A 25,443-nucleotide genomic window follows, 5' to 3' on the forward strand; every position below is an offset into this window, starting at 1 on the left:
CATAATTAATTTTAGTTTACTCTTCTAGTTGAGAAATAGTAATTAATCCTAGGTGCACATTATGGGCGGGCTTGATTTTCTGCCAATTGGGAAAGTAATTGCGCCTTTTGAAAATATTGACGTATCACAGTGATTACTCGCAAGCCACTACCTCATTACGTTAAGCGTCAGTAACAAGAAACGCAGAGTTGGAAGAATCGTCCCAACAAAGTCCTTTGTGCGCGTCTGGCCGCAGCAAGTTAGCACGAAACAAAGTTGTCATTTGAGGTCCCATAAACCTAAGCGTGGAAAAAGGCGTACGATGATGGGCAGTTCGTGGTCCGGCACTCCGGCGGTACGTGGCCGTGGTAAAAAACCGAAAAAAAAATCATAAATTTTAACGACCGGACCGTTATGCATCGCTTAGGCGAGAATAAAATTGAGAGAAATCAAATGACAAACTTTACACCCTACAATCAGAGAGAGTGTGTGCGGTGATGTATGGGCAATGGGCAGGCTGTCGGGCCTTAATAACAGAGCGGCGTAATAATACGTCTCGCGGCCAGTGTTGGTATTGCGCTCGCGCTCCGGCATCAAAGTGAGCCATGCCGGAGGGCGAGTGCGACCGGAGTGGTCGATATGTGTCAATTGACCACACAGTTCGCGAAAAGCGCTCCAGGCTCCGGAAACGCCGACCCGACTTGTGCGGAAATTCGCCACCTGGAGGCAAAAATACTCAAAACCACCCCTTTCTTGTGTTGTTTTATCGACTTTGGGAGTTGCCAATAAATTATTTTCCTGAAAATATTGGGAATTGCGGGGAAATGTAGTCACTGCCCGGAAGAGAGGAGGGGATGGGGATTCGCGACCAGAGACTATTAGGCGTTTTTTAGCGCTTGTAACACCTCTTGTTGGCAATCAGGCAAAACTAATCAAAATAATTTATTGCGAGGGTTTACGATGTGACGTCATTTTATGCGTTTTGTGTCCGTGCTTGTAGTATAAACAGTGCTATTCCATCGTCGCCAGTAAAACATTTTTCAAGCATAAACCTCTAGTGGTTAACTATAAACGCGGCAACATGTTGGAAACAACACATTTTCTGCTTCCTTTTTATTGAGATTAATGCGGCTCGATCTAATCAGTTCCATGACACGGAAGCCGATATTACCTCTACATTCACGCTGTTTTCCTTATAAGATATTTTGGAAACAACGATAACTGCTTCTTGGACTGGAAACATAAAACCGATACCAGCATGAATAATTCTCTTCCCTTCAAAAACAGTACAAACTGATTTTTTCCACTTCTGTTATTGTTTTTTTTCGGATACTGCCTTCGTCGAACCGGGAACACAATTCTCATAATTCATTGTATTTTGTCCAATAAGGGAACCCTTTGTAAACTATTATTAAATTCATTTTTTAATACTACAAAACACAAGAGCTTTTGTATCCTGGACCGGAACCCGGAGCGGCTCCGGATTTTACCATTAATACTCGTGGTAGATATTTAAAGATGACTTTCGATAGTTTAAAATCGTTCAAATATTTTAATTATTCAAATACTTGTAGTTCCTTATTCCTCTTTTAGTTTTTTCTTTCAGTGATGTCGATGAGGTTGGGAATTATTAATAAGATATTTAACCAACGAATTTACAGTTTATTTATAAATCATAACATTTCGGGAACGGTCATTCCCATCATCTTCAGCTGATATTACGTAACTTTTTTTTGTTAGAACCTATTTTAGACTATAGTTACACCATAATTTCAACAAATGTGAAGATAACACAGGTTCTAACTTTCGGCCGTTTCCGAAACGTTATAAATAAACTATAGGTATATTTGTTGGTAAAAGGAAAAAAGTTGTAATCATCAATTTTTCCATTTTTCAAACGCCAATTACGAGTACCTATCTACAGGTTGTATAAGAAATACGTGTCTTTATTTTAACAGGTAACAGAACTCAACAAATAAAACATCTTTTTATTTGTAATTTTTCATTAAAAAATTTGGAAAAAGATAACATACTGAATAAAACGAAAAAAAAAAACAGAATAAAACGATGATCTATCAAAGGCAATAGAAATTTGTCAATCTAAATTCCACAGCAAGAGTTGATCTAAAGACTTTTTGAACACAACGTACTATACTGCATGCCCTCTCGTAATCGCTGTAAAAATCTACAAAATAGCAATTTCAAGGCGATATTTTACAAAAATTCTAACTTTAAGCATTATGGAAGAGAACTAGAAAAATAGTACAGTCGTAACATAAACTGAATTGGATAACACTGATGTAAAATTATATTAGTATATTAGGAAACCTATCTTAGTGGCAGGACAATGGTTAAAAAAGATATTAAAACTGCTTTCCAACTGAACACAAGGGCGTTACGGGCTAATAGTTCTAAAGTTATTAGAAGATTCCAGACTCCGGTTACCAAAAATCCATCAAACTTTAAATAAAAAAAATTGAAAACTTTAAAACCAAACCAAATAACATTTTTGGCACTGTTATAGCGGTACTCAGCGGGCTCAGAAAAGTCTATCAAACGTTACAGAGTTTAGTTTGAAAATAATATGTAATCGAATTTCTTAAGTTTTTAAAAGTACCTAGCTATAGTTAGGTAGGTATAGGTAATAGGTATAAAAAAAATCTTAAAAATACCTAGTCGATGAACTTTAGATAGTCGTTTAAAAACGTTTAAAGTATGATTTTCTTGACATATAACTGGTTAAAATGCTCTACGAGGACTGATTTTCAAGTAATTTTTTTTTAATCTCAACCTCCTTTTATCTATTTTACGGGGACCGTCACCGGCAGTGGAGGTACAGTCACAATCAAAAAGAATGACACCCCTACCAACCGGGCCAGATAGCAAAAGTCATTGCTGGAAATTTCATTCGTTTGAATTATTTGATACTGTCCAGTTATAGATGTTTTTTACCGTTTTTAATAGCAATCATAATTTCTATCTTTTTTAATAATTCAAAGAAAAAACGTGTACCAGCAATAGGGCAATAGGTGTTGATTTTTTTTGCGCGTGAAAATACCAAGGAACGCAACTCCCATTTTTGCCAACCTTCCAAATGCCAACTATCTGGAATGAAATGTGTTCAGCACGCCCACGTATATCTCATGTCCATGAAGCCCATCGCATTACTTTCGAATTGACAGAAAATTTATTTCGAGTCGGAAGGTGCAAGATTTTGTTAGTCGAGTGATTGAAAAGTGTCGTGAAAGCGTCCTTTCCGAATTAGAAAGCATGAGATTCAACGAAGATTAATTAGAATTTTACAACGAACGCACGCCTATGTCATTAAGCGGAATTAATTATTGTGCACTTAACTACACTGAATTTAGATGAGGCGTAGATTCGCTTCTCCTGGCCCAAATTATCCAAATTTCGACACATCGCTTTCCAATGTAATATGGGTATAACGCTACCGCAATAATAATACGTGTAGTGTAAAACTTTTGGCGTTCGATACGCCACTGACTACGAACAGAACTAGCCCTTTTTGTAATGTTTATTCCGGAGATGTTGGAATTAATTTAATTTGAATTTGGGCTGGCGTGCGTAAGCTCGGAGCTTTCAGCGTTGAAGAGCTCGCTCGGTCTTTTTCTAGCATAACTGTATCGTTTTCCGGTGAGTGTTGGCCCGGAGTATTGAGCTGTGAAGATGAAGCGGGCGGGCAACGCGCTCCAAGTACGGCGCACCCCAGACAGGATGGGAGTTCCGCTTGACCCCTGCCCCCTATGCCCCCGAGGTCTCCAAAAGAACACGAGGGTGTGGTTATTTAAACCATTTCGTAATTCATGATTACACTCCACGCACGCCGAAACCTCCTTTTTTCGCCGAGTCGAGGACGACACCTGGTGCTCGCCGTCTGCGAAGTCGGTTGCGTAGCTGAGCTACCGACCGGATTACTCCACATAATCTTCTAATATAGAGTGTGGGAGTATTCTTATGGGAATGTGACCCCTCGACCTCTCACCGGGGCGTTCCCAGCATTGTGCTACCTGTGTCGGAGTCCGGAGGGGTCCGCTAATTACCCGGTAATTGAGGCAGGAAGTTGAGAAATCACCGCTTGTGTGCCTGTTGTCAGTCTCTCGTGTTCTGCGCTCTCTCGAAATATGGGACGAGCGAATTTGGCACACGGAGCTTTGGCCCCGCTTTCCTATCCCAAAACGAGAATTTTCGTGGTTTGTACCGGAAGGAGATGAATCAGTGGTTTCCACTTCCGATGTTCATTAATATTAACAAGTTGCTTGAAAACTGGAGGTTGTGTTCTCCAATTTGTCTTGGATTACGTGGCTGTTGGACACAGTTCAATCCCATCAGAGCAATTAAAGGCCTTCAAGGTCAGTACCAGGAACTTTTGCCATATAGTACTCAAGTTTGCAGACATTTATCGATTGCTTTTTATTCTTTTCATAACTTGGAGAAATAACTTCTTCAAGACTATAGTTTCGTAGATAATTGATAGCTGGTGAAATAGCAGGTATTGTTCTTAAATTACTAACGCGGTTCATCTTGCAAAACTTTTGCTTACAAACTTTGCTTAATTAAATTAATGGCTACAAATGTGACACTTCCGTTTCACAATGTGATAATCCATTTTTAATTTTTGGTCGAAACAGAGCTCGTTTTTTGTTACGCAATGACACTTGAAATTAGGTTCAAAGTCGACTTCTAATACCACTGTTTCTGGGCTTGCAAGCAAGCCTCAGAAAGGTGACAAATATTCCAAGTTCGAAGAAATAGGTGGTACATAATTATCCGCCGCTTTTGTACGATTTTGGGTTTTGTTGTTCACAAGAATTCAATAAAAAAGATGCTACTGATAATCACTCCCGCGTCGTCATTTATGTTCTACTATGACCAAGAAGGTTAAAAAACTTCGGTGATTTCGGGATCTAAATAAATTTTTCTTTACGGTAGTATTGGGTCAAAAAATCGATACTTCTTGAAGAATCGTTATTTTCTAGTAGTCTAAGAACTGAATTAGGGTCGTTCTGGACCCATCTGCTTCCCGGATGAAACTTATTTTTCATCAAATATAATATCCAAAGGAATCTCGAATTGGTTGCCAAAAAATATGCTCAAGACTATGAGCTAAGGGGGCTAAAAAAAGTCGAATTTTAGCCATTTTCCGCAGTGTTTTACAGCCGTTTTAAGTAACATTTTTGAAACTGAGTTACAGGATACATTTATCTACTTGAGCTGTAGGGGACAAAGGCTTTTGAAATGCAGCAACTGCTTTATTTAATTCCAAAAAAAAAACAAAACTGATAAAAAATCTAATAAAAAATGTAGTATTCTTTGAAAAATTTTTCCCATCAATAGTAAGTATCAAAAGTTCACTACATAGCCAAGACTATTTTATTTTCCCTTTAACACTTAATGTTGATGGGAAATAATTTTTAAAGAGGACTAGATTTTTTTAGATTTTTATTTAGTTTTCAAAAATATTTTCTGAATTAAATAAAGCAGTAAATAAAGCATTTTAAAAGACTTTCTCCCTTACAGCCCAAGTAGATGAATGTATCCCCTAAATCAGTTTCAAAAGTGCTACTTAGAACGACTGTAAAAGAGTATAAAATTGGGCATCCTTAATGATAGTTTTGAGAATATTTTTTACGCAACATATTCCTTAGGATATTATATTTGATAAAAAATAACTTTTATTCGATAAGCAGATGGGTCCAGGATGGCCCTAATAAAACTTGTGGCATTTTATTTGAAAAAATTGATTTTTGGGTGCTTGAAGTTCTGAAAACTGAACTTTAAATATTTGAGGTTTGTTATTCTTTTTTAGAAATTTGAAAACACCAAAGGATAGATCTAGGTTTCCTTTTTCAAATGGGTTGAAAAATATTTCCAATTTTTTAAAAATTACAGAATTACCGATTTTTGAACTGGAAGGTGCAAATTAAAACAAAATAAGTAAAAACCCTAAATATTTCGTAAACGGCTAAATTTACGTATAGGGAATACTTATGAAAACTACCTTAAAATAACTCTAGTAATCCAAAAATGCATTAAAAAATATAGCTTTCCATTTAAAATAAAGTTAACAGCGACTTCTGATATAACCGAAAGTGTCACCATCTTGAAAATATTTTCATTGAGCAGGACCTAAGAGATTATGGTTATATACAGATAGTCATACAACTATCGTTATTAGAATTACCAATATTTCTAATGTGGGGTTTAGACGGAACACCCTATATAGGAATATTATCATTTATTATAGTTTTATAATTTCCTTAAAATTTTACAAAAAAAGTAATCAATAGAAAAATACTACATTTTTAAAGACACTAGCATTTTTGAAACAAATCATATAGAACATCAAAATACACAAAAAACAAACAGTTTGAAAATATTATCTGTATGTTTTGGCTATTGAACCTGGAAATAACTGTCACAAATTTTTTAAACATATGTTTTTTCAAAATTCCTAACGCTAAATCACCCTTTAGAGTTATCAATCGATATTCTTTCTTTCAAACAAATACACGGTGTGTTTCAATCCTCGAACTAACAACTTGTCATTGTTTTGATAAATACGAACAAGACGTCGATCAATATGTACAAACATACGGAGGTGTAGGTCCACGAAAGAAGTGCCATGCGAGGCACCGCAACCTGATCAGCCTACACCTGGACTCAAACTTGTTAATCACTTTTCATTTATTGTGTCCTTGTGGGTGTGCGAGTGGCGAGGAAATTATCACTATCGAAACCAGAACAGATGGTTTTATTGAATTTAATCAAAATTGTAAATCCAGTCAAGCGAATCAAAGTCGCTAATAATTTTTTGGGCCGGTTATCGCCTCCTCTACCACGAGGAGACCTCTCGTTTGAGTAATTTATTTTCGTGCTTTTACGACGCCAGGGCGATCGACTTTACGACCCGGTACTGATAATGAAATTGCAAATGTAATGAAGATTTTAATTTAACTCCTTTACTGCATCTTTATCTTATCCGATGTGGGTGAACTATCAGTCGTTATCTGATGATACGGCTCTGAAATCCGTCAGCACAATTAGAAATGTTGGATTTCCCATATCAATCGTTACGGTTGCGGGCAGTGCAGGCCTTATCAAAGCGGCTTTATCGCTCACCTGTGGCCGCTAAGCTAAGACCACTTTTCGATTTTCTTGCACAATCCGCTGAGAAATGTTATACCGCAAACAACGCGTTTGCAAAATTCATGGAAACAACACACAAGGACAAGATAAATTAAGTCATTTTATCTTTTATCATGCAATTTGCGATGGAGAGGTACTCGACCGAAACACTTTATGATAATTTCGGGACAAAAAAGCGCTTTTTGACGACTTTACGCCTCCCGGAAATTTCCATGTTACAAAGAAATCTTCCTTTCTCAGGAGTTGTGCGTCGTGATAAGGAGATAACGATTTTTCGGTTCATTGAACCGTAATGACACATATTGCAGCCTCTTCTGTGCAACAGGAAACAAGCAAAATGTTTAAATAAATCCGGAAGTGCAACAAAATTAAACCAAATGTTAGTTTTGTTATTTTATACATTTTATTACAAAAGCGCCAAATAAAGCGTACCCCAGCGCACTCCAGCGTTAAAAAATGTATTCAAGGAACAAACAATTACAATATTAAAATTTTGTCGGTAGGTTAACAAAATTTATCATTAACAAAGATAAATTTACATGCTACTGAATTTTGTTCATAATACACGTATTATGAGAACGTATGTTACGCTACTTGATTAATTTATTATGATGCAAAAGCGTTTATCTTGTATTAGTCAGGATTACAATGATGAAAGCATTTAAATTGGTAATTTTATATGTCTAAATGTACGTGTACTTCAGGCCTATTAGTTTTGCTGAGAATATATTATTTTGCAACGGTTGTCTGTAGCTACACACATAAGTTTTTGGTTTGGTAAATTCTCTAATAAAACAGAAGCAATTTATGATTAATAACCAACACCTGTGTGTTTGCAAATATGCTTTAAATTTGTTGTACACACTGCTTGTTTGACAGACATTATTTACTTGGAAATATTATAAGAAAAAAATACTTATAGGAATTCGGCTTAGTAAATGTTTATCAAAATTTGCTGGAAACTTTATCAACTGTCTAATCACTCCAATCAATAAATCCATATCTACCTACCTTAGGAAATCCGTAAAATAATTTTAATTAATTTTAATCAATGCTTTATTTCCATTTTTAAAAGCTTTGAATTAACTTGCTTTGTTGTCTGTCTGTCTGTTTCAAATTTTTTAAGCCAAATTTGAAAGGGTTCCCGTTGTCCCACTGAAGTGAAATTTTGCATACTTACTTAATCTGCGTGACAATGAAATCCTATGTGGCTAAATACCCCCTAAAGCGGTTAAATGGGGTTTTGAAGATTTAGGTTATATTTACAACTGGGATTTCGATGTGTATATACAGTAACTTATACCAACATTAACGGTATATTGGTCATTGGGAAATATATTAATACCTAATTATTTTCATTACGTTTCGTTACAAACAAATGTCGCTATTTTTTTGAAATTCATTAATCTTGGACGATAGAGTATAGACTCATAGATCACATAACACTGAACAAGTTTGCACAAATCAGCAAAGTAATGGTATTACAATAATACGGCGATACTAAATTTTAGAGAAAAAGACGTGTAGAATAAGTAGACTAAAAAGCAATAAATAAAAAAATTTAAAAAAAATGTTTTTTTTGGAAAAAAGCTTTTATTTAAAAGATGCACAAAAAGTAAAAAATAATGTTTTTTTATGAGAGCAGAATATTTTTGCTTACAAATTAGGATATTAACATTTATAAAAGCTTCGGGGACGGTCATAAGTCATGACAATACAGCATTACAGAATTACTTTCTTATATTGAACACAGTTCTCAAAGCTTTTATAAATTGTAAAATCCTAATTTGCAAGCAAAAATATTCTCCTCTGGTAGAAAAACATTATTTTTTACTTTTTAGTGCATTTTTTAAATAAAAGCTTTTTTCTAAAAAAACATTTTTTTAATTATTTATCTCGAAAAAACTTCTCTCAAGTTAACAATACGGCCACATGACGTGTGGTGGACGGCAGACAAATAAATTTGGAGCAAAACACGTGCTATTTTCAAATTTTTGTATTATTCTAACTCCAAAATAAAATTTCTTGATTCGATTGTTTTCCAAATGATTTTTTTTTTGAATTAGTATACATTTTTAATTTTGTTGTTTTACAATTATAACTGTTATTGTAATAGTGATTGTCTGGACTTTGAGCTTAACTCGTTTACGTTTTAGGGAAAATTTTTTGGTGGAAAATACAAAATCGGTTCTAGCCCTTAATGACAAAATAAAAGGTCTTATAGGAAACATATACCTACGATATTATTTTTCATGCTGCTAAAATGTTCTTGTAAAATATCCCTAGCTTTTTTCGATCAGTTTATAGTAATAGTTTTATGATTCCTAAATCCGAAATTATCGTTTGCGTAATTTTCCGCTTTCCTCGAACCCGACCTTAGTTATCAAATTCCTGTATTATCTCTACAACCGATAAGCCGATACCAATCTCAGATTGTATACGACAAATTTATGTGTTTTCTATAAATCAGCACAGGTCGTAAAATAAAATAAATATTTATGGCGGAGCAGATAAAAATCCGTCAGATTCGAATGTGTTCGGTCGATTTCAAACACCTTCACAGCCCGCGCGCTCTTTGGCGGATCTATTTCGTGTTTAAATGATAAAACCGAATCTCATTTGCAATCCGTTCTCGAATCAAATCAGGCGAAAAATTAAAACGACAAGAAATTAACGCGCGATGCCAATGTTAATTTATCTCGTTGTTATCTAGATGGTTGTGGGCAGCACGAAGAGGATTGTGGTCACAGTTGGCCGGGGGTAAAGCACAATAGGGGCTATCGTTTTTATCACGATTTAATTTAATAAATGGCCGTTTTTGCAATTTATACGGCTGATGGAAATACGTGTGGAAAAAATGCTTGTGTCAGAGCGGCCCGTTAGGAGTCGAAATGAATGAATAAGAGTGAATGAACGTAGAGTCACACGTTCGAACAATAGGCCCTCGGATCTGAATTGTTTTACTTCTAACTGGCTCCTTTACAGTTACTCGCTGTTTATCTTCGACATAGCTCATCAAGTGGAGATTGGTTGTGCAAACACCCGTTTATAATAAATTAAAAGCATTTGTATTCAAATCGTGAAGGAAAATTGCCAAATCTAAATAAGTCATCTTTTGAAAGGCATGATTTCGCGGTAATTACACAGTTAAAGGACGATGATGGGCCGGATTGCAGGTTTGAATCGATAATGGCGCCGAGATTACAGGTTACCGATCTATAAATAAAAATTTTATTCGTCTGCTGTTATTGAAAATGATCGGTGTTTTTTTCGAACGCATCGCTAAATCAAGACACGAACCCTCTTTTGGTCACGTGTTTTTCACATCCGCTCAGCGCGACATACTGACTTATAATAACGGAAAATCGACGGATCCATGTTCCGACACTGTTAAAAATTCACCATACATAACCTAACTCAACAAATATGTTAAATAAAAGACGTCTGGCTCGAAAGGGGTGAAGCCACGATTTATGGCTTTCACTTCCAAAGGAAACTCATTACAATTTTTAAGCTACCTGGTAGAATGATGAAAAGTCACTATTAAAATATGTAATTTCGTTGTTTCAACATTGACCATAAAATTTTATTAGTGTTGTTTTGTTTCTTTTTTATTGTGTGGGAGTTTATTAAACTCGGTTAATTAACAAAATACTGCTAGCGGTGTCGGCAATCATACAAAATATTCCGTTCCCTAAAAACTCCCTAAGAGCAAGCAGAAAGCCGTGTAAAAACTGTTATTTTTTCTATTTTGAAAGTCACGATAAAGTCGAATTTCTTAATTTTGTTGTTTCAAGAAACACATGGAGGCATCTTCTTAATTAAGTCTGCTGTCAATTAGACGTAATAATTGTTATAATTCTCGTAAAAAAACCGCCTTGCATCTTAAAACATGATTAAGATTTTTTTTATTCATCTTTCTGCAACACCGGATGTGGCTTTATTTGACAAATATTGACTGCTGGTTGTTTCACTTTGATATGAATACAACTTGAAATGTGAAATCATACTGCCAGTCAACAACCAGAATCGGAAGTGGTATCATAAAAATAAAACTAAAAATTGCTAAGCTAAGAATTTTTCTAGTAGGTAAGTCTAAATTAGAAAACACTGCCTATAAAAATTACAAGTTACAGACAGAGCCCAAGTTTTTTTCGAGATGGTAATAAGTATTCCACAAAAAAGAGCACAATATTTTCCATATTTTAGAAAACAGAAGTTAGCTTCTTGCTGGAAGTGTGTAAATTTAAAAGGTTATACCTAGATACATTTTCACACATAGTTTGATACGGAATTAATAGATTTATTTGAACAAAAATTGGACTTTTACAAATAGGCATTTGGAGCGATAAAATTCATAATCCTTTTAATGAGGCCAACTTGGATGGCGAAACACGTGCCGACGTTCATTAAAAGGTTCCGTTTTCTGCGATCTGACATAAACTTCCATAAACTTATACTACTTTAGTTTACACCGCTTGATTGAAGTAAATTTCTTGATTTGTAGTATAAACTGCTTAAACAACTGATCTTTCATCACAAAAACGTGTGTATTAGTAAACTAATAATATTAACTAATGTATTTTTAATATCTAATTTCTTTTCAGTTCAGTATAGGTAGGTATATCTAAGGTGGTAATTATCGTATTATAATTGAAATCACACCAAAAAATTTCAAAATTGCAACGTAATTACTCCGAAAATATCGTTTTGACTAAAAGAACGTGGTCTGAACCATTTCTGGGTTATTTGGCTCGTTCGTATGCGAGAAATAGTAAAAAAAAAATTTACAAAACTATAGTAAAAAAATCATCGTCTTCCAGTATTTCCAGTTTTGTTTATACCTAATTTGACCAAGGATGTGTTTTGAGAAAATAAAATAAATGATTTGATTCATTCGGATGCTGAGGCTCTCAGGAATGAGAAAAAAAGTTATTTCCATTAAATGCTGAGTAGGTACACTGATATACTTCCTAAGTATAAATCGTAAACGTTAGGTAAAATAATAAACGCTAAGGGCCGGTTTATAGAAAACTCTATTAAAATTTAATTCGTTGTTAAAAGTTAACAACGCAAATGGACCAACCAATCAGTTAATCACACATTTAATTGCGATAATAATTAAATTAGAGATGCTTTTGTAAACCACTCCTAGGTGAATATGATAAACTCTACGTGATAGAAATAATTGTTAAGTAAAAATAGTAAATGCTATGTAAGTACTACTAAAGATTGTTTATATTTTTGAAAAAAAAACATGCAAATCCCTTTGTCTAATAAGAGTCATAAGTATACTTTTTTACTTCCCCGTACTAAATACGCCACTAGGTTTGTCTATTCTTTAATCTCTTGAAGAAAAGACTATTTTTTAAACACATTGATTTTAATTGCATCTTTACGTCAAAAATTCTTTTTAGTCAATGTCTAGCATATTAAATATTTAGCTTAGCAAGTGAGTGTTAAATACCTAGGTAGGTAAGTATAGATATAGTAGGAATAGCGTTTTATAAGTAGGTATAGTGTTATTATTTTTTCCTAGCAAAACATATTAAAAAATACGTTACCACTTAGCAATTAAATTATTTTGTCAAGCATTTTATAATATTTTACCTAGCATGTGCAATATTTTACTTAGAAAATGACTATTAATTAAGCAGGTTATTAGTTATTTTTTTTTACAGTTGAGGGCACTTTTAAAAAGCAGTTGAGCCAAATTTGTGTAATACCTTTTCTATTCTCTTTAATTTTAAGAAACATTTCATAAAACTAATTAGCTTGGAAACTGTGTTATTTTATTATACTTTCAAATTGTTACTGTTACTGTAAAAATAACGACGTATAGTTGAACAGATCTGACCATTTACATAAAATCAACAATTAATTATTATAATTTTTTTTCGCCATATTAATTGTAAGGTATCACACATACAAATGTAAATACCTATAACTATTTCTTACACCAAATATGACGAGATAAATTTGTATTCCGTTAGTATTTTTATTAAGTAATACCCACACTTGTATGATTTTTTCTATGAATATTATTTTATTTATAACACTATGGTTAGCTGAACACTGGACGATGATTAAACGATGATTTAGTTTAGTTAAGGTCAGTTCACGACGGTTTACGTGTGGCTCGGTTTTGCAAACAATTTTTGCAAGCTAAATATTTGTTTACACACTTCTGACTGAATTTTTAACCATCTTAGCATGAATAACAAAGGGAAGAGAAGCTCAACCCCACACGCAAACCGTAGTGATTTTATTCATGTAAAATTGAAGAAATCAGATGAATTCAGAGGAAAATTAATTCAAACAATCAGTCCATTAACAAAAAATAAAAATTACGATAAGTATTATTTGTGTATAGATGCTGACTGATTTTTATTAGTATGCTTTCGGCCCCAGTTAAAATTAAAGCATATCCACACCTGTTATAATGTACCTTGTATCTATAGGTACTACCTATTATAGATTTTGCTGTCGAATAGGTAGATAAATGTATGGCAAAGGGACTTAAGACGACGAATTGCAAATTCCTACTAAACTAGGTACAAGAGTTTTAAAACCGAAAAATTAAATAACTACAACAGTTCGTCCCCACTGAGCAGTAGGTATGGTAGTTTTGATATGTCGGTGGCTGAGCAGGGTAAATGTTGATAAGTGATATTGATGCCTAAGGCGGTGTAATTACTAGACGTTACCGAAATAAAGGACATTTTGACCGACGAGTAACAGAATTAGTTGTTTTTTTAATTTGTGTATTTTTTGTTAAAATCCTCTTTTTAGATATTTGCTTGTCAATCGTTTCAAATATTATAAATCGCAATTGTAATAGAGTACCTACATACTTTTTTTGTGAATAATAACTTTATTGCCCAAAAAGTCTTAGAATCGTCAACTTACCTAAATGATTCAAATTTGAAAGAAAAGGACTAAATAAATTTTCCCATTTATTTTCGACGTTGCCTTGTAAAAAACCGGACGATATTCACAAAATTTGTATAATTTTAAAATTCAGCGTACAAAAAGATAAATCAAAAATATTCTTATAATACCCACAAACATGAAAACCGACACTTAAGTTGTGGGTAGGATCGATGGCAAATGAGGCAAAATGAAAAAAAAGCAAATTGCCAAAATGTGTACGCAACGAAAATCCAGAAAACAGTGCTCTGTTCCTTTTTGGAGAGCATTTCTACGATTACGTAATTTTTATTGCAACATTAAGATTAATAACAAGACAATAAAAATCGGCGATCTCATCAACAAAATTCACGCATCACGTGTCGCTTTCGGACCGGAAACACACCCGCCGACTCCGTCATTAAATCCCAATCCTTCATTCGGAGGTTACAAATTCGGTTAATTATCTGTCGCGCCGTCCATAAATTCAGTAATAAAGCGTGCAAAAGTCGGAGCTCGCCGAGTGCGATCGTCCGGCGAACACGATATCGTACCGAGTTATCCTATCATTAGATATAAACAAGTCATTCAGCCATTTTCTATGCTGGATGACCTTAAAACAAAATAAAGGGGAATAATTGGAGAGAGCCGGGGATTGGCTGGCCGGTCGGTCGATGCTAGACCGTATCCAATGAGCGGTGAGGGCAGGCCGACCGGTACTTGAGCCAAAACCCCATTAATCCATGTCTAATGAGATGCACAAATCTTGCTTGGCCGCCGTACTCGATTACCGACGAGAGATACAACACCATACAGGGCTTAGGAATCTATCAGCTCGGTTTTTTATTATCTAATCGGGCTCCTTGAGTGCTTTTTGAAATGGATGAAAATTTATTTAATTATGAGATAGTGAGAAGTGCGTGCAAGAGAAAGTAGCTGCTCTCCTCATTGGCTGTTTTATCTAATTATCGACGCTTGGTGAGGCTCATACGCAACTTGTGCCTACGAGCTAGAAGAAATTATCGGGGAGACGATTTCAAAACTAATAAACTGATTAGTGATTAGATAATCCAGAACGTAAAAACTAGAAATGAAACATCCCGGCAAACGTAAAATAAAATTATTCAAAGGCCTAAAATGCTGCCAAATCTAGCTAAAAAATGTATGGAAATACCTGAATGTTTATTGATTCGGCTATGGTAGTACTTACTTAGGTAGATATCAGGTTTTCAATTTTTCTATAAGCAAAATTAAACCACAGCACAAATCAATTAATTTGAATAAGCACAAGTTTTCAGTTTTCACATAAGAATTATATTTTTTCATCCCTTCTTGTTAATAAAATAACTTATATGTCTGCTAAAAGTCTTAAAAACTACTTAAAACAATATCACACATAATTCGAAAAACGTTAAAAATAGTATTTTAAGATTAGTCATTTCTAAGGGAAGCTGCAAAACTGGTACAACTCTAAACTATAAAATAAAAAGTTTAATGTAATGGCCCAAATCACGAAGGTTTGCGTGTATGGCTTGTTGCTTTAAACAGTTTTTCCAAATTTGTGGTAGACATAAAGTAATATACACCTTGGGCTGACCCAAGGGTGTGTAATCGTTTTATAAAATTTTTGCTACTTAAAATATTGCCAAGCCGTTTTCATCATACGATAGACCGACTTAAAGTACACAAACCAATTTTTGAAAAATTACTACGAAGTCGCTAATGGATATTATTCGACAAATTTGCCATAGAAAAACTAACAATACCTTGTGGTTTTAGCAAATAGTCGACTTTTACTTGAAACACGCTCATAATGTACAGGGTGTGCCAAAACGCAAGGAGTTGGATACCTAACTCATTTTTTCAAATAAAACACCATGTATTTTTTTACACATATTGATATCATTCTGCATAAGCTTCGTATAACAAATTTAAAACATTTTTCGAGTGTTTTTTTTTTCAAAAAAAAAAAATTATTACAAGAAAATTTGTTATCCTGGAATCTCATACCTAAGTCAAATGGTAATTTATTTTTTGATACGTACTAATGTGACTAATTTCATTAGTAATTTAATTATTACTTGATACATAACTGAATTTTATTCATCAAGAATTAATAATAAAATAAATAAAAAAAGAAAAGGTTTTTTGAACACTTTAAGAAATATTTCCAATTTGCTATACAAACCACATATTGTTAGAAAGCTTATAAAAATGCTATCGATACGTGTAAAGAAATACCTACATGGTGTTCCATTTCAAAAAAATGAGTTATTTATAAAAATTCAAATAAACGTACCTTTACTTATTAGATAATTTTGAGAATACACAGACTATTTACCATCATTTAAACATCGTTTGTTTTTGGATGTGCCACCCTATAGAAATACTTAATAAATTTTCGATGAGGTAATGATTTAATGAAAATTTAATTATTTTAAATTTTATTTATGTTAATATTTATTATTATTTAATTATCTACCGTCACCGTTCAAAAGTACCTAGGTGTCAGATTTTACTAAAGTTGCAAGATTGTTTGTAGTTGACGTTTTGGTGGACATTGTCTGTTATATTAGGAATCAAAGAAGCCTTATTTTGTTACGGCTTTGTAGAGTTTGTAGGGTAAGAGACAAAAATCGCTTTTCGTTTTCTTTCTGTCTATTTTTTAAATACATACTTTTCAACCTTTTCCTAATTTTCTTGGTTTGATCTCATAGACAATATACATATTGTGCTAAAAGTCTACATACCTAAGACAATCGCCGACTTTTGTATATGTGACGTAAATTATAGAAAATTTGTAACAACGTTTTTGTTTTTTTGTGTCTATATATCTGTTTTATTATGGATGTTATTGTCAAATAAAACACTTAATATACTTTCCGCACATTTTACGGAATTATTTGTTCTATTACGTTCTATATGTCTGCCAATTACGACAATTTTATTTAGTCAAAATTTGGTGCATGATAATTTTTGTAAACTTGAGAAGATCACATATCGAGGAAATATAAAAAGAAAAACGATACAAAAAATTGTTTTGGAAAACATTAATAAAGGTTTTCCTTAATTAAATTAATCTCCCTGTTTGAGTCTCAATTTCAAATTTTCTCAATTTCAAACCTTCGCTCGTTAGGAAATTCACATCGAGTACGATCTCTTTCAGTTAATTAATTTAGACAACAATAGCACAATTTTTTTCAGGCAAAAGTTATTATCATTCCAAGCTTGATTAATTAGGTTAAAAGATTACATTTTGTGACAATATTATATAAAAGTTTCAAAAGATTTTAACGTCTGTATTTTAAATTTAACGATGAGTTGGCTACCTTACCTAATCGGAATTCGCCCAATGTTGTTTATTTCCATTTCTAGATAAATACCAATTTTTAAGAATTTTGTCTAGACGAAAATAATGATACGTGTAGGTATGCCAATTTATTTACTTATTTATTAAAATAAAATTTGCAATCATAATCAAGTGCATTTTACACTACAATTGTTTGAATAAACAGGCAAATAGTGACCAGTGAAGTGGAGAAATTAAATCAGCAATAGATGATTCTTCAATAATTCAATTTTTAATTGAGAACAATAAAACGAAATCGAAAACATTAAGTAATCACGTATTGAAAACATTACTACGAAAAGGATCTAACTGTACTTCTAAGACGAAGCTTGCATGAAAATCTGCTGCTGGTGACATTATATTTTTATTTGATTTTAAATTACACGCCCCTGTTCCACTAATAAAAGGAAAAATTGCCAAGCACGCTTTCAAATTTATCAAAATATACCCATACTTAGGTACAAACAGGATGTTTTAGGTCAGGATACATGTGTACAGAGGTCAAGGAGATTATAACGAAATATTCTGCTCACTTATACAAATTCAAATCCTATTAATTATCATACAGTCGATAAGCTAAAGCTGTAGAAGCTTGCCTTTCGTCGAAAAACCCGCCCAATGACAACAGAAAGATCTGTTTAATAAATCGGACAACAATTTGAAATCTAATTAAGAAGACACCGTGAACTACCTAGATTTTAGATCTTGATTTGATTGTTTAATGTCTTAAAAAACACTATTAATTTTTAATTCTCCTTAAGTTTATAGTTCATCACTTTTTCATAGAAGTGATTAAATTAAAAACTAATTTAGGAAAAAATCATAGGTAGGCACGAGTATAAACCACACCTTATGTAGGACTGACACAGTTATGCCTACACTTAAAAATATGTCTCCTGTACTTGTCTATCAGACTATCACACACAGCTTGAAGAAACGATAGTTGGGTATCATGATAAATATCGAAAATTTAGTTTGGCCCGTTTTCAGGGCGGTGGTCAAGCGACAAATACAAAACGCAACAACTCACCCAACATTTTGCTCAAATCGGCATTATGCAAATCCGGATTTTCGTCGGCCAATTTCTTCCTTTCCACTTTGGCCCACACCATGAACGCGTTCATCGGCCGCCTAATCCTCGCTTCTTTGGGCACTTTTTGTCCTTGTGCACCTATTTTCGGCACAAAATTAGTCCTAGTTTGCGTAAACACGGGCATAGTTTCCGCGTAACTTTGCCGAATGTAATCGTTGTTAAATCGGTTCGTTTCGTACCGGTAGTCGGCGTAAATCCCCTGACTCATGTCACCCCACATCTCCTGGCTTTTTGGCAGGACTTGGGGAAGCACCTGCGACGCAGGGATCATGTCTTGGTCTTGGTACTCGTACCTGGGGGTGAGCTGGTACTGCCCCGGCAAAAGGGGCGACGGGGAGCTGGACGGGGACAAGCAATTGCTGTAGTGGTTGGCAGTTGTGGGAGACGAAGTCGCGTCGTCCATTATACTAGAAAAAAATCAAAAACATGCTAATTTTATCACTGCTAATCATTTAATTTCTTAGAATAAACCAAAGTACCATGTTATTTTATTGTATATTTATTATCTTTATTCATCTGCAAGAAAGCGCCCTTTGATATATTTGATCAATAAGAATTTAAAAAAAATGGGAAAATGAATTTGACTTTCCTTAACAAAAGAGGTACAAAAACACAGCCTTGTGTCTTCCAGATGTAGGGTAGACAAGTAGACCAGGTGGAAGGCGAAAAGTGGAAAAAAGAGAAAGGAAAATCTGGTGTAAATTTGCCACAAAATTAATTCTATGAACTTTTGAGTTACTTGATGGAAAGTTTTTGTAATGTGTGCACCCACACGATTAAAAACTTCATAAATGTTAGTCACTTTTCACGCTCTAGATGAGAGAATAATTTTAGATGAAATTATGTTCTCTACCTTAGTTATTTTTGGAGTGGTACCTTCTATTAAAATGAGATACCTACAAATAACAGAATTAATAGAACTAGTGTTGCAATGGTATTAAAATATCATCTGATAAGCTAAATTTTTGTAAAATTGACATTGTTCAATGGGGATTTTTTAGAAATAGTTTTTGTAATTCTACTTACATGAATCACTCACCATTTATTGACCCATTTAGGTGCACGAGTCAACCGGTGACGTTTCTAAACTAAGACGGTAACAACAAATATTTTGAAATTCGTTTATCGGAAAGGTAATCAATAAAAAAACACAGTGATAAGCACGTGTCATAAAGCACTTAAGTTAATTGAGTGATGTCGATTAATAGTGAAATGAAAAATCAAAATACATGACCCGAGTTATAAATCAAAAAGTAGTGCAATTTTATAGAGACGTATTACATTTTTACGACCTCAAAAACCAAAATTGGATATTTCCTTTTAACATTGTTAATCATTGGAATCTTTCGCATGCTTAAAAGACAACAGATTAGATAAAATAATTGGTCGGTTCTGATTCAGGCTGGATTATTGGCAACATCTTCAATTTGCACAAATTAAATCTTGGAATTTTTGCACAGTTGTAGTAGCTGGAGGTTGTGAAACTGCACGCCTTTATCACCTTGATAATGATTTTTGTTAATTAATTCGATTAATCGATGTCTAAAGTGCGACTTGTTTAGTGAGATAAGCGAGCGTCAATTTCGGAAAACTATTTTCCACCAATGATCTGAGAAGGTCTTTATCACGAATCGTCATAGTTGATTGAACGATTGATCAAATCGTCGATGAATTTGTTCGTTTCAGATTGTAATTAGGGAAACATTAATTAAGCCAATTTACAACATCAAAATATACATAAAATTGGTTAATGTAAATTATTGCACAATTACACAATTGTTATTAAATTAAATTGGATCGTAAATTGCTCTTTTAAATCAAGATAACCGTTACATTAAATGTGAACTTATTGCCTCCAGATCTGGACTAATAATAATTAACAATAAATATATTGTGGAAAATGTGGCAAAATCCCTAATACCTATCTGAATTAAAAATATTTTTTTGTTTTGCTCCATGTTTAGAAATTTATACAACTGGTCTTGATTGGTTTAAAACCTTTAAAATAAGTGCGCGAGTCGTAAATATTAATCGCTTTTGCAAAAAATCCCCGTTTTCGGATTTTTAGATAAGACATTTTGCATTTCCGATTTCAGGTCAAACAATACCTCCATTCGTCATAATTATTGTCCTAACTGCAGTAGGTAATACCGTTATAACTTTATTATTTGTTATTCTAAGATAACGCATTCGATTCCAAAGTCAATTTTCCATCGCTTATAATACCTAAGCGATTGTGATTAGGTGATTTATGAAACTTATCGCACCAGCAAACTTCCTAATTAACAAAAATTTTTAAACAAACTTTTCGAATTCCAATTTCCTTTGAAAAAATTCGACGATAAGTCATCGAATTCAGTCGACCGTGCAAAAACAAATCGCACACAAATTCCCTCTCATAACGAAACTCGTTTGTCATACATCAACGTTTTTAAGACCACAGCTGGAGACATAAGAGACGTTTTTTCCGCCATCAATTCCCAAATCGTCACTGTACCAAATATTGAACACAAAGCCGGGCAATAAGCGCCGGTAATTGCCTTTCCCAAGTGTCGAATAGTCAGACGAACGGTGCCTTGCTGGTCCTGCTTATGAATTTATGAAGTTGGTGACATATTTTGGCTTTTTGTACTGTGGCGCGTAAAAACGGATTTGGTACGAATAAACGAAACTCGTTTGTCATACATCAACGTTTTTGAGCGCTGAACGGCCGACATAAGCGCAGTGTGCGTTTTTCCTGTTGTCAATTTCGAAACACATCTCCTGAACATAGATAAAATGCCGCAAATAATTGCGAAAAAGCATCTCTCCCCTTGGGTTAAGTATCGTCCATTAACATAGTTGCCGGTTGATTTAAACGTGATATCGTGTAGCAAATGTCTTAATTATTGACCAATGCGACGGCGCGAATCTAAACGGTCTGCTAAAGCCTTTTCAGGAGATCCCAGTTAGCCGGGTCCGAGACAAAAACCGGAGCAGTCTTGGGATGGTGCACGTGAGACGACTGCCGAGAATACATTTTAATGTGAATTATTTCCAATGAAAAACTGTCTCCTTATCGGCTGCCACTTTTTGCAGCGGACGCGTTTTAGTGTTGTGGAATTTTCAGAGGTTTTCGGGTTTTGAGAGCCGTCGTTTTTTTAACGGAGAGACAACCGGAGGAAGAACGCCAAACCGACGAGACGGAGGATTGCGGGCATTGCTGGCGAGCTAAAGGTCGCACATCTCGCAATTATCATAATTAATTCCACGAGAAGTTTTTCACTTCTATCTGTTTACTTTAACATTATCTAACTGTGGAAAATTTCAAAACACCTAAATTCCTAATCTTTGATTGTTGCTACTTCAACTTGGGAATAAGCTAGGACGTTACACTTCAAGAGGTGAAACAGTCACTTTCAAAAGTTCAGGACAAAGAATCTGTTTATTTTATACTATTAGACGTCAACAGTCGTATGACCAAAAATCCTCAGATTAACACTGTTTTCATAAAGATTACAAAATACAAACAAAAATAGCTAAGCAAACTCACAAATTTTACCCAAGTGACTATTTTTAATCTTGAGTGATTTTACATTTTTTGAATGAAATCTCCAGGGAACCCGTGAGCAAATAGAAATAGTACTACCATAATTTGACTACTTTCAATTATGTTTTACCACGTTAACGCTCCCATTGTCCTAGTTGGGATTCTAATGGTCCAATAAACGTCAGCTTGTATGTTCAGTGTTTCGTTTCAATGACGATTTGAAGATTGTCAATAGTAAAACGCTACTAACATGATAATTGACAATTAATACTTTCATAAGTTTCTTACAAGAATCTCCTTAATGGAATCAAAAAAGAAGTCATATTAATTCATTTGTAATATAAATCTCAACCAGTTTTCTAGTGACAAGTTGATGTTAAAATTGCAATTTTCACTTAACAGATTTAGCCGTGTTTTTACTTTTGAACCGTTTAAAATTGACCAAAAACGTTATCAAGGAGCTAAATCGGCTTCAGTTATTATTTTTGAGAAGTTATTTTCGAAATTAAAAGCTGCCAGTACCAGTACCACCACTATACCGTAACTGAGATCACTTTTTAATAAAGCACTATAAAACTGTCACTGTGTGACTTTGCTACAGAATAAATAGAATTCCGAGTGCCTTTCGGCAATTTCTGTGGGCACAACATAGCATGAAGTGGTATCAACCAAAGATATACACCACACAATAACGAAACAAACCACAAATAATTAATAATTTTCACCGTCTTTAAACTTGAGTTCTCATTATTATAACTTTCATAATAAACTACCTTTAGTTTAACATCCTCCTATGTTTTTGTGATGTGTTTCAAAATCTTGCCACCCAGCAGTGTGTGGTTGTGGTTGGGTAACCCTTTAGCCTTAAAATTTTATTTTGTCAACGATAGTGCGTATTGGTTTTCGACGTTAACACTTTTTTATTACGAAACTTACTATTTTGTTTATCAAACCTTAAAAAATAAGTTTTCTCGCTCTTTACTTTGTCTTTAACTTCTTGAAAATCTTGATGAGAATGTCACTGTTTAACAGTTAATTATCCGCGTAATGATGAATTACCACACCAGTAAAATGTATCTATTTATTTAAAAGGCAAAACCGCATTATTATTTTCATTAGATTACCATACCTCTTTAATTACATGGCAACTTATAACAACACGTTTTTTAAGTTACTTAGAGTGCGGGTATCTAATTAATGATTGATTGTTGGTAAGTTCAAAAGTTTTGAAATCATTTTTGCAAAAAATCAGATTGCTTTCAAAGAAAAGATGAGAGATATAGTTAGATGAGTAGAAAGTAGCTTCTGGTATACATTTGGTTTCCTCTTGGTTTACTGATAGCACCGTTTCCGCATCTTCAATCATTTTCAGTATTTCATTACTGCATTAATTGATACTTATTGAGTTAAGATCTTGGAAGAAAGACCGGAAATAAACTGTAAGATATGGCAGAGTTGTACGCAAATTTCCGTCTTAATTGCTGCGTGAAAAAGGAGGGTGGACGATCTGTTTTGGTTCTTTATTTGGCCATTTACATACAATAAGCGTCAACCAACTCTGAAAGTAGAGCAATTTTTTTTCACACGTTTGTGGTACCCTCGGGCAGGAGTGGTTGCGGAAACCAAATTTGTTATGATAGTGCAGTAAGCGAAGCTAGGTCAAGGCAGTACCACGAAACAATTGACTCGTGGATCCAACACAATGGTACCTATTGGTTTCGGATTTAGGTCTGTTTGAATTATTATTGGTGATGAAGCCGCGGTACGACTTGGTGCAAGAATTCCTGTGATCGCGGTACCTACCTGACCAAAATGTAAATAATTGAACGAGTACTTACGGGTACGTGAAGGTAGTACTACAGTCTTCGTCGGAGGCCATTTTTTTATCGTTAATTGATCACGTAACGAAGTCACCTGTCTTTGAAACGAAACTTTATCACCACTTCATTTGATATGTCAGTTTCGATTGCTACATTCTACGATTTGCTCTCCGACGTGGTACGGTTTGATTAAGAAACTGCTGTTTGCTCGCCTATTTAACAAGCAAACAAAATCCTCCTGTTTACATTAAAGACACTTAACCCGGAGTGTCACCGCAGCACCAATCGATCACTTGGACCCGTCATCACTCGAGGCTACATCGCCGACGGCCGTCGCTTTTGCCGCATTTGACACCAACAGAGCGATCGTCGACGATGCCGACTGTCGAATTCACATCTATGCACACTTGTTGCTTCCGACGGGCCTCGCTGGAGGGACAGACACGCGTGCAAACTCGTACTCGCGTTCCGTGGTACTGAACAGTGGGCTGTGTACCCGCCATACCTGGTAGGTAGGGTAAAGGTAAGGTTTACCTGCGTGCAGCGCGCGTGTTTCGAGCCTCGCGTGGCCGTTGCTTGTACTACATGGACGCTAGTTCGGTGTCGTTTTCAGTTTCAGGTTTCATACTACACTAAAAATATACCACGGACGTTTTATGACAGCCGCTGGAACAATAACTAATGCATAGGTTACATTTTTATTGGCTTGTGCTAGCATTTACTATTGCCGATCACGTTTGCTGAAAGGTATGCCACTTCCAAGGAGTACTCACACCAAAGCTCTCCTCTAAGCTCGAAAAACACTCTTTCAGGAAAGCACCTTTTCAGCTTAACTAAGCACTATTCGATCTATCTACTCAAATTTTTCTTGTCTTTAGAAATTTAGTTAATAGAAACAAAGGCACAAAGACTTTTATCATATATGTAAACGGAAGCAATTTTTGAAGAACCTGCAGGATTAATGGGAGGACATGAAACAAACGATTGTTGCAATTGCATCTCATGGTATGACAACATCAATGTCACCTGTCCGTCACTGTTTTATTTACATTTGTAATCATGAGTTAAAGGTTTCATGAATGATTTCTGCCCATTCCTAACGGTTATCCGTTACTTATATTCTGTAAAAATTTACGTTTGAAAATAAATATTATTCAACAACTCGCTTGTAATTCTTTAACTTCAATTAATTTTTTTCGTGTAAACGTTTGATGCGTAATTTATTAATTAAAGAATATTTTTGGATTTATGACGTTATCAGTGTGGAGAATTTAGTTTGGACAATTAGCACTTATTATTTTTATCGGTATTTGGAATAATCGATTTTTTATTCCACCTTGTAAGTTGAAAACTGTTGCAGCAATTGTGAAATTAACACTCGTCAACATGATTTCTTTTTTTAATGACTACTACGTGTTTCTTGTAAACTTTTTTATGCAGAAAAAATGTTCTCAAAAATTGGCCATCATGTTAGCCCTTTAAAAAAATTAAATATTTTTATAAAAGTATACGTATTAAATTTGATTGTGTGTGAGCGTATTTTCTTTTATTACTACGAATGAAAAAAAGTCATATTAACTGACATATTCAAACATGT

The 25,443-nt window shown here is 34.4% G+C and overlaps 2 protein-coding genes and 1 long non-coding RNA gene across 6 annotated transcripts in view; 2 read left to right on the forward strand and 1 right to left on the reverse strand.

The window, feature by feature from the left end:
* The window catches only part of Sox15 (Sox box protein 15), a 44,209-nt gene extending 19,895 nt beyond the window's left edge, over positions 1 to 24,314 (reverse strand). The window contains exons 1-2 of one of the 3 annotated variants that reach the window (XM_008197463.3): positions 23,865 to 24,314; positions 18,435 to 18,904 (exon numbers count right to left, since the gene is read on the reverse strand). In XM_008197463.3, the coding sequence (XP_008195685.1) occupies positions 18,435 to 18,904; positions 23,865 to 23,905 (511 nt within the window). In that variant the 5' untranslated portion in view covers positions 23,906 to 24,314. Of the gene's footprint in view, positions 1 to 18,434; positions 18,905 to 19,523; positions 19,664 to 23,864 lie in introns of those variants that run through there. The other 2 variants (XM_008197464.3, XM_064355449.1) reach the window with 2 other exon arrangements.
* Positions 1 to 25,443, forward strand: part of LOC103313642 (homologous-pairing protein 2 homolog) — a 79,599-nt gene that overhangs the window by 30,186 nt on the left and 23,970 nt on the right. The gene's annotated exons all lie outside the window — the stretch shown is intronic.
* Positions 24,216 to 25,007, forward strand: LOC107398266 (uncharacterized). 2 transcript variants are annotated; one of them, XR_001575160.2, is made up of 2 exons: positions 24,216 to 24,354; positions 24,460 to 25,007. It is a non-coding gene; the product is annotated as an uncharacterized LOC107398266 (long non-coding RNA). The 2 variants fall into 2 exon arrangements; XR_001575158.2 differs by having other exon boundaries at positions 24,241 to 24,369.

The sequence above is a fragment of the Tribolium castaneum genome, chromosome 3 (assembly GCF_031307605.1).
Source record: "Tribolium castaneum strain GA2 chromosome 3, icTriCast1.1, whole genome shotgun sequence".
NCBI classification, from domain to species: domain Eukaryota; kingdom Metazoa; phylum Arthropoda; class Insecta; order Coleoptera; family Tenebrionidae; genus Tribolium; species Tribolium castaneum.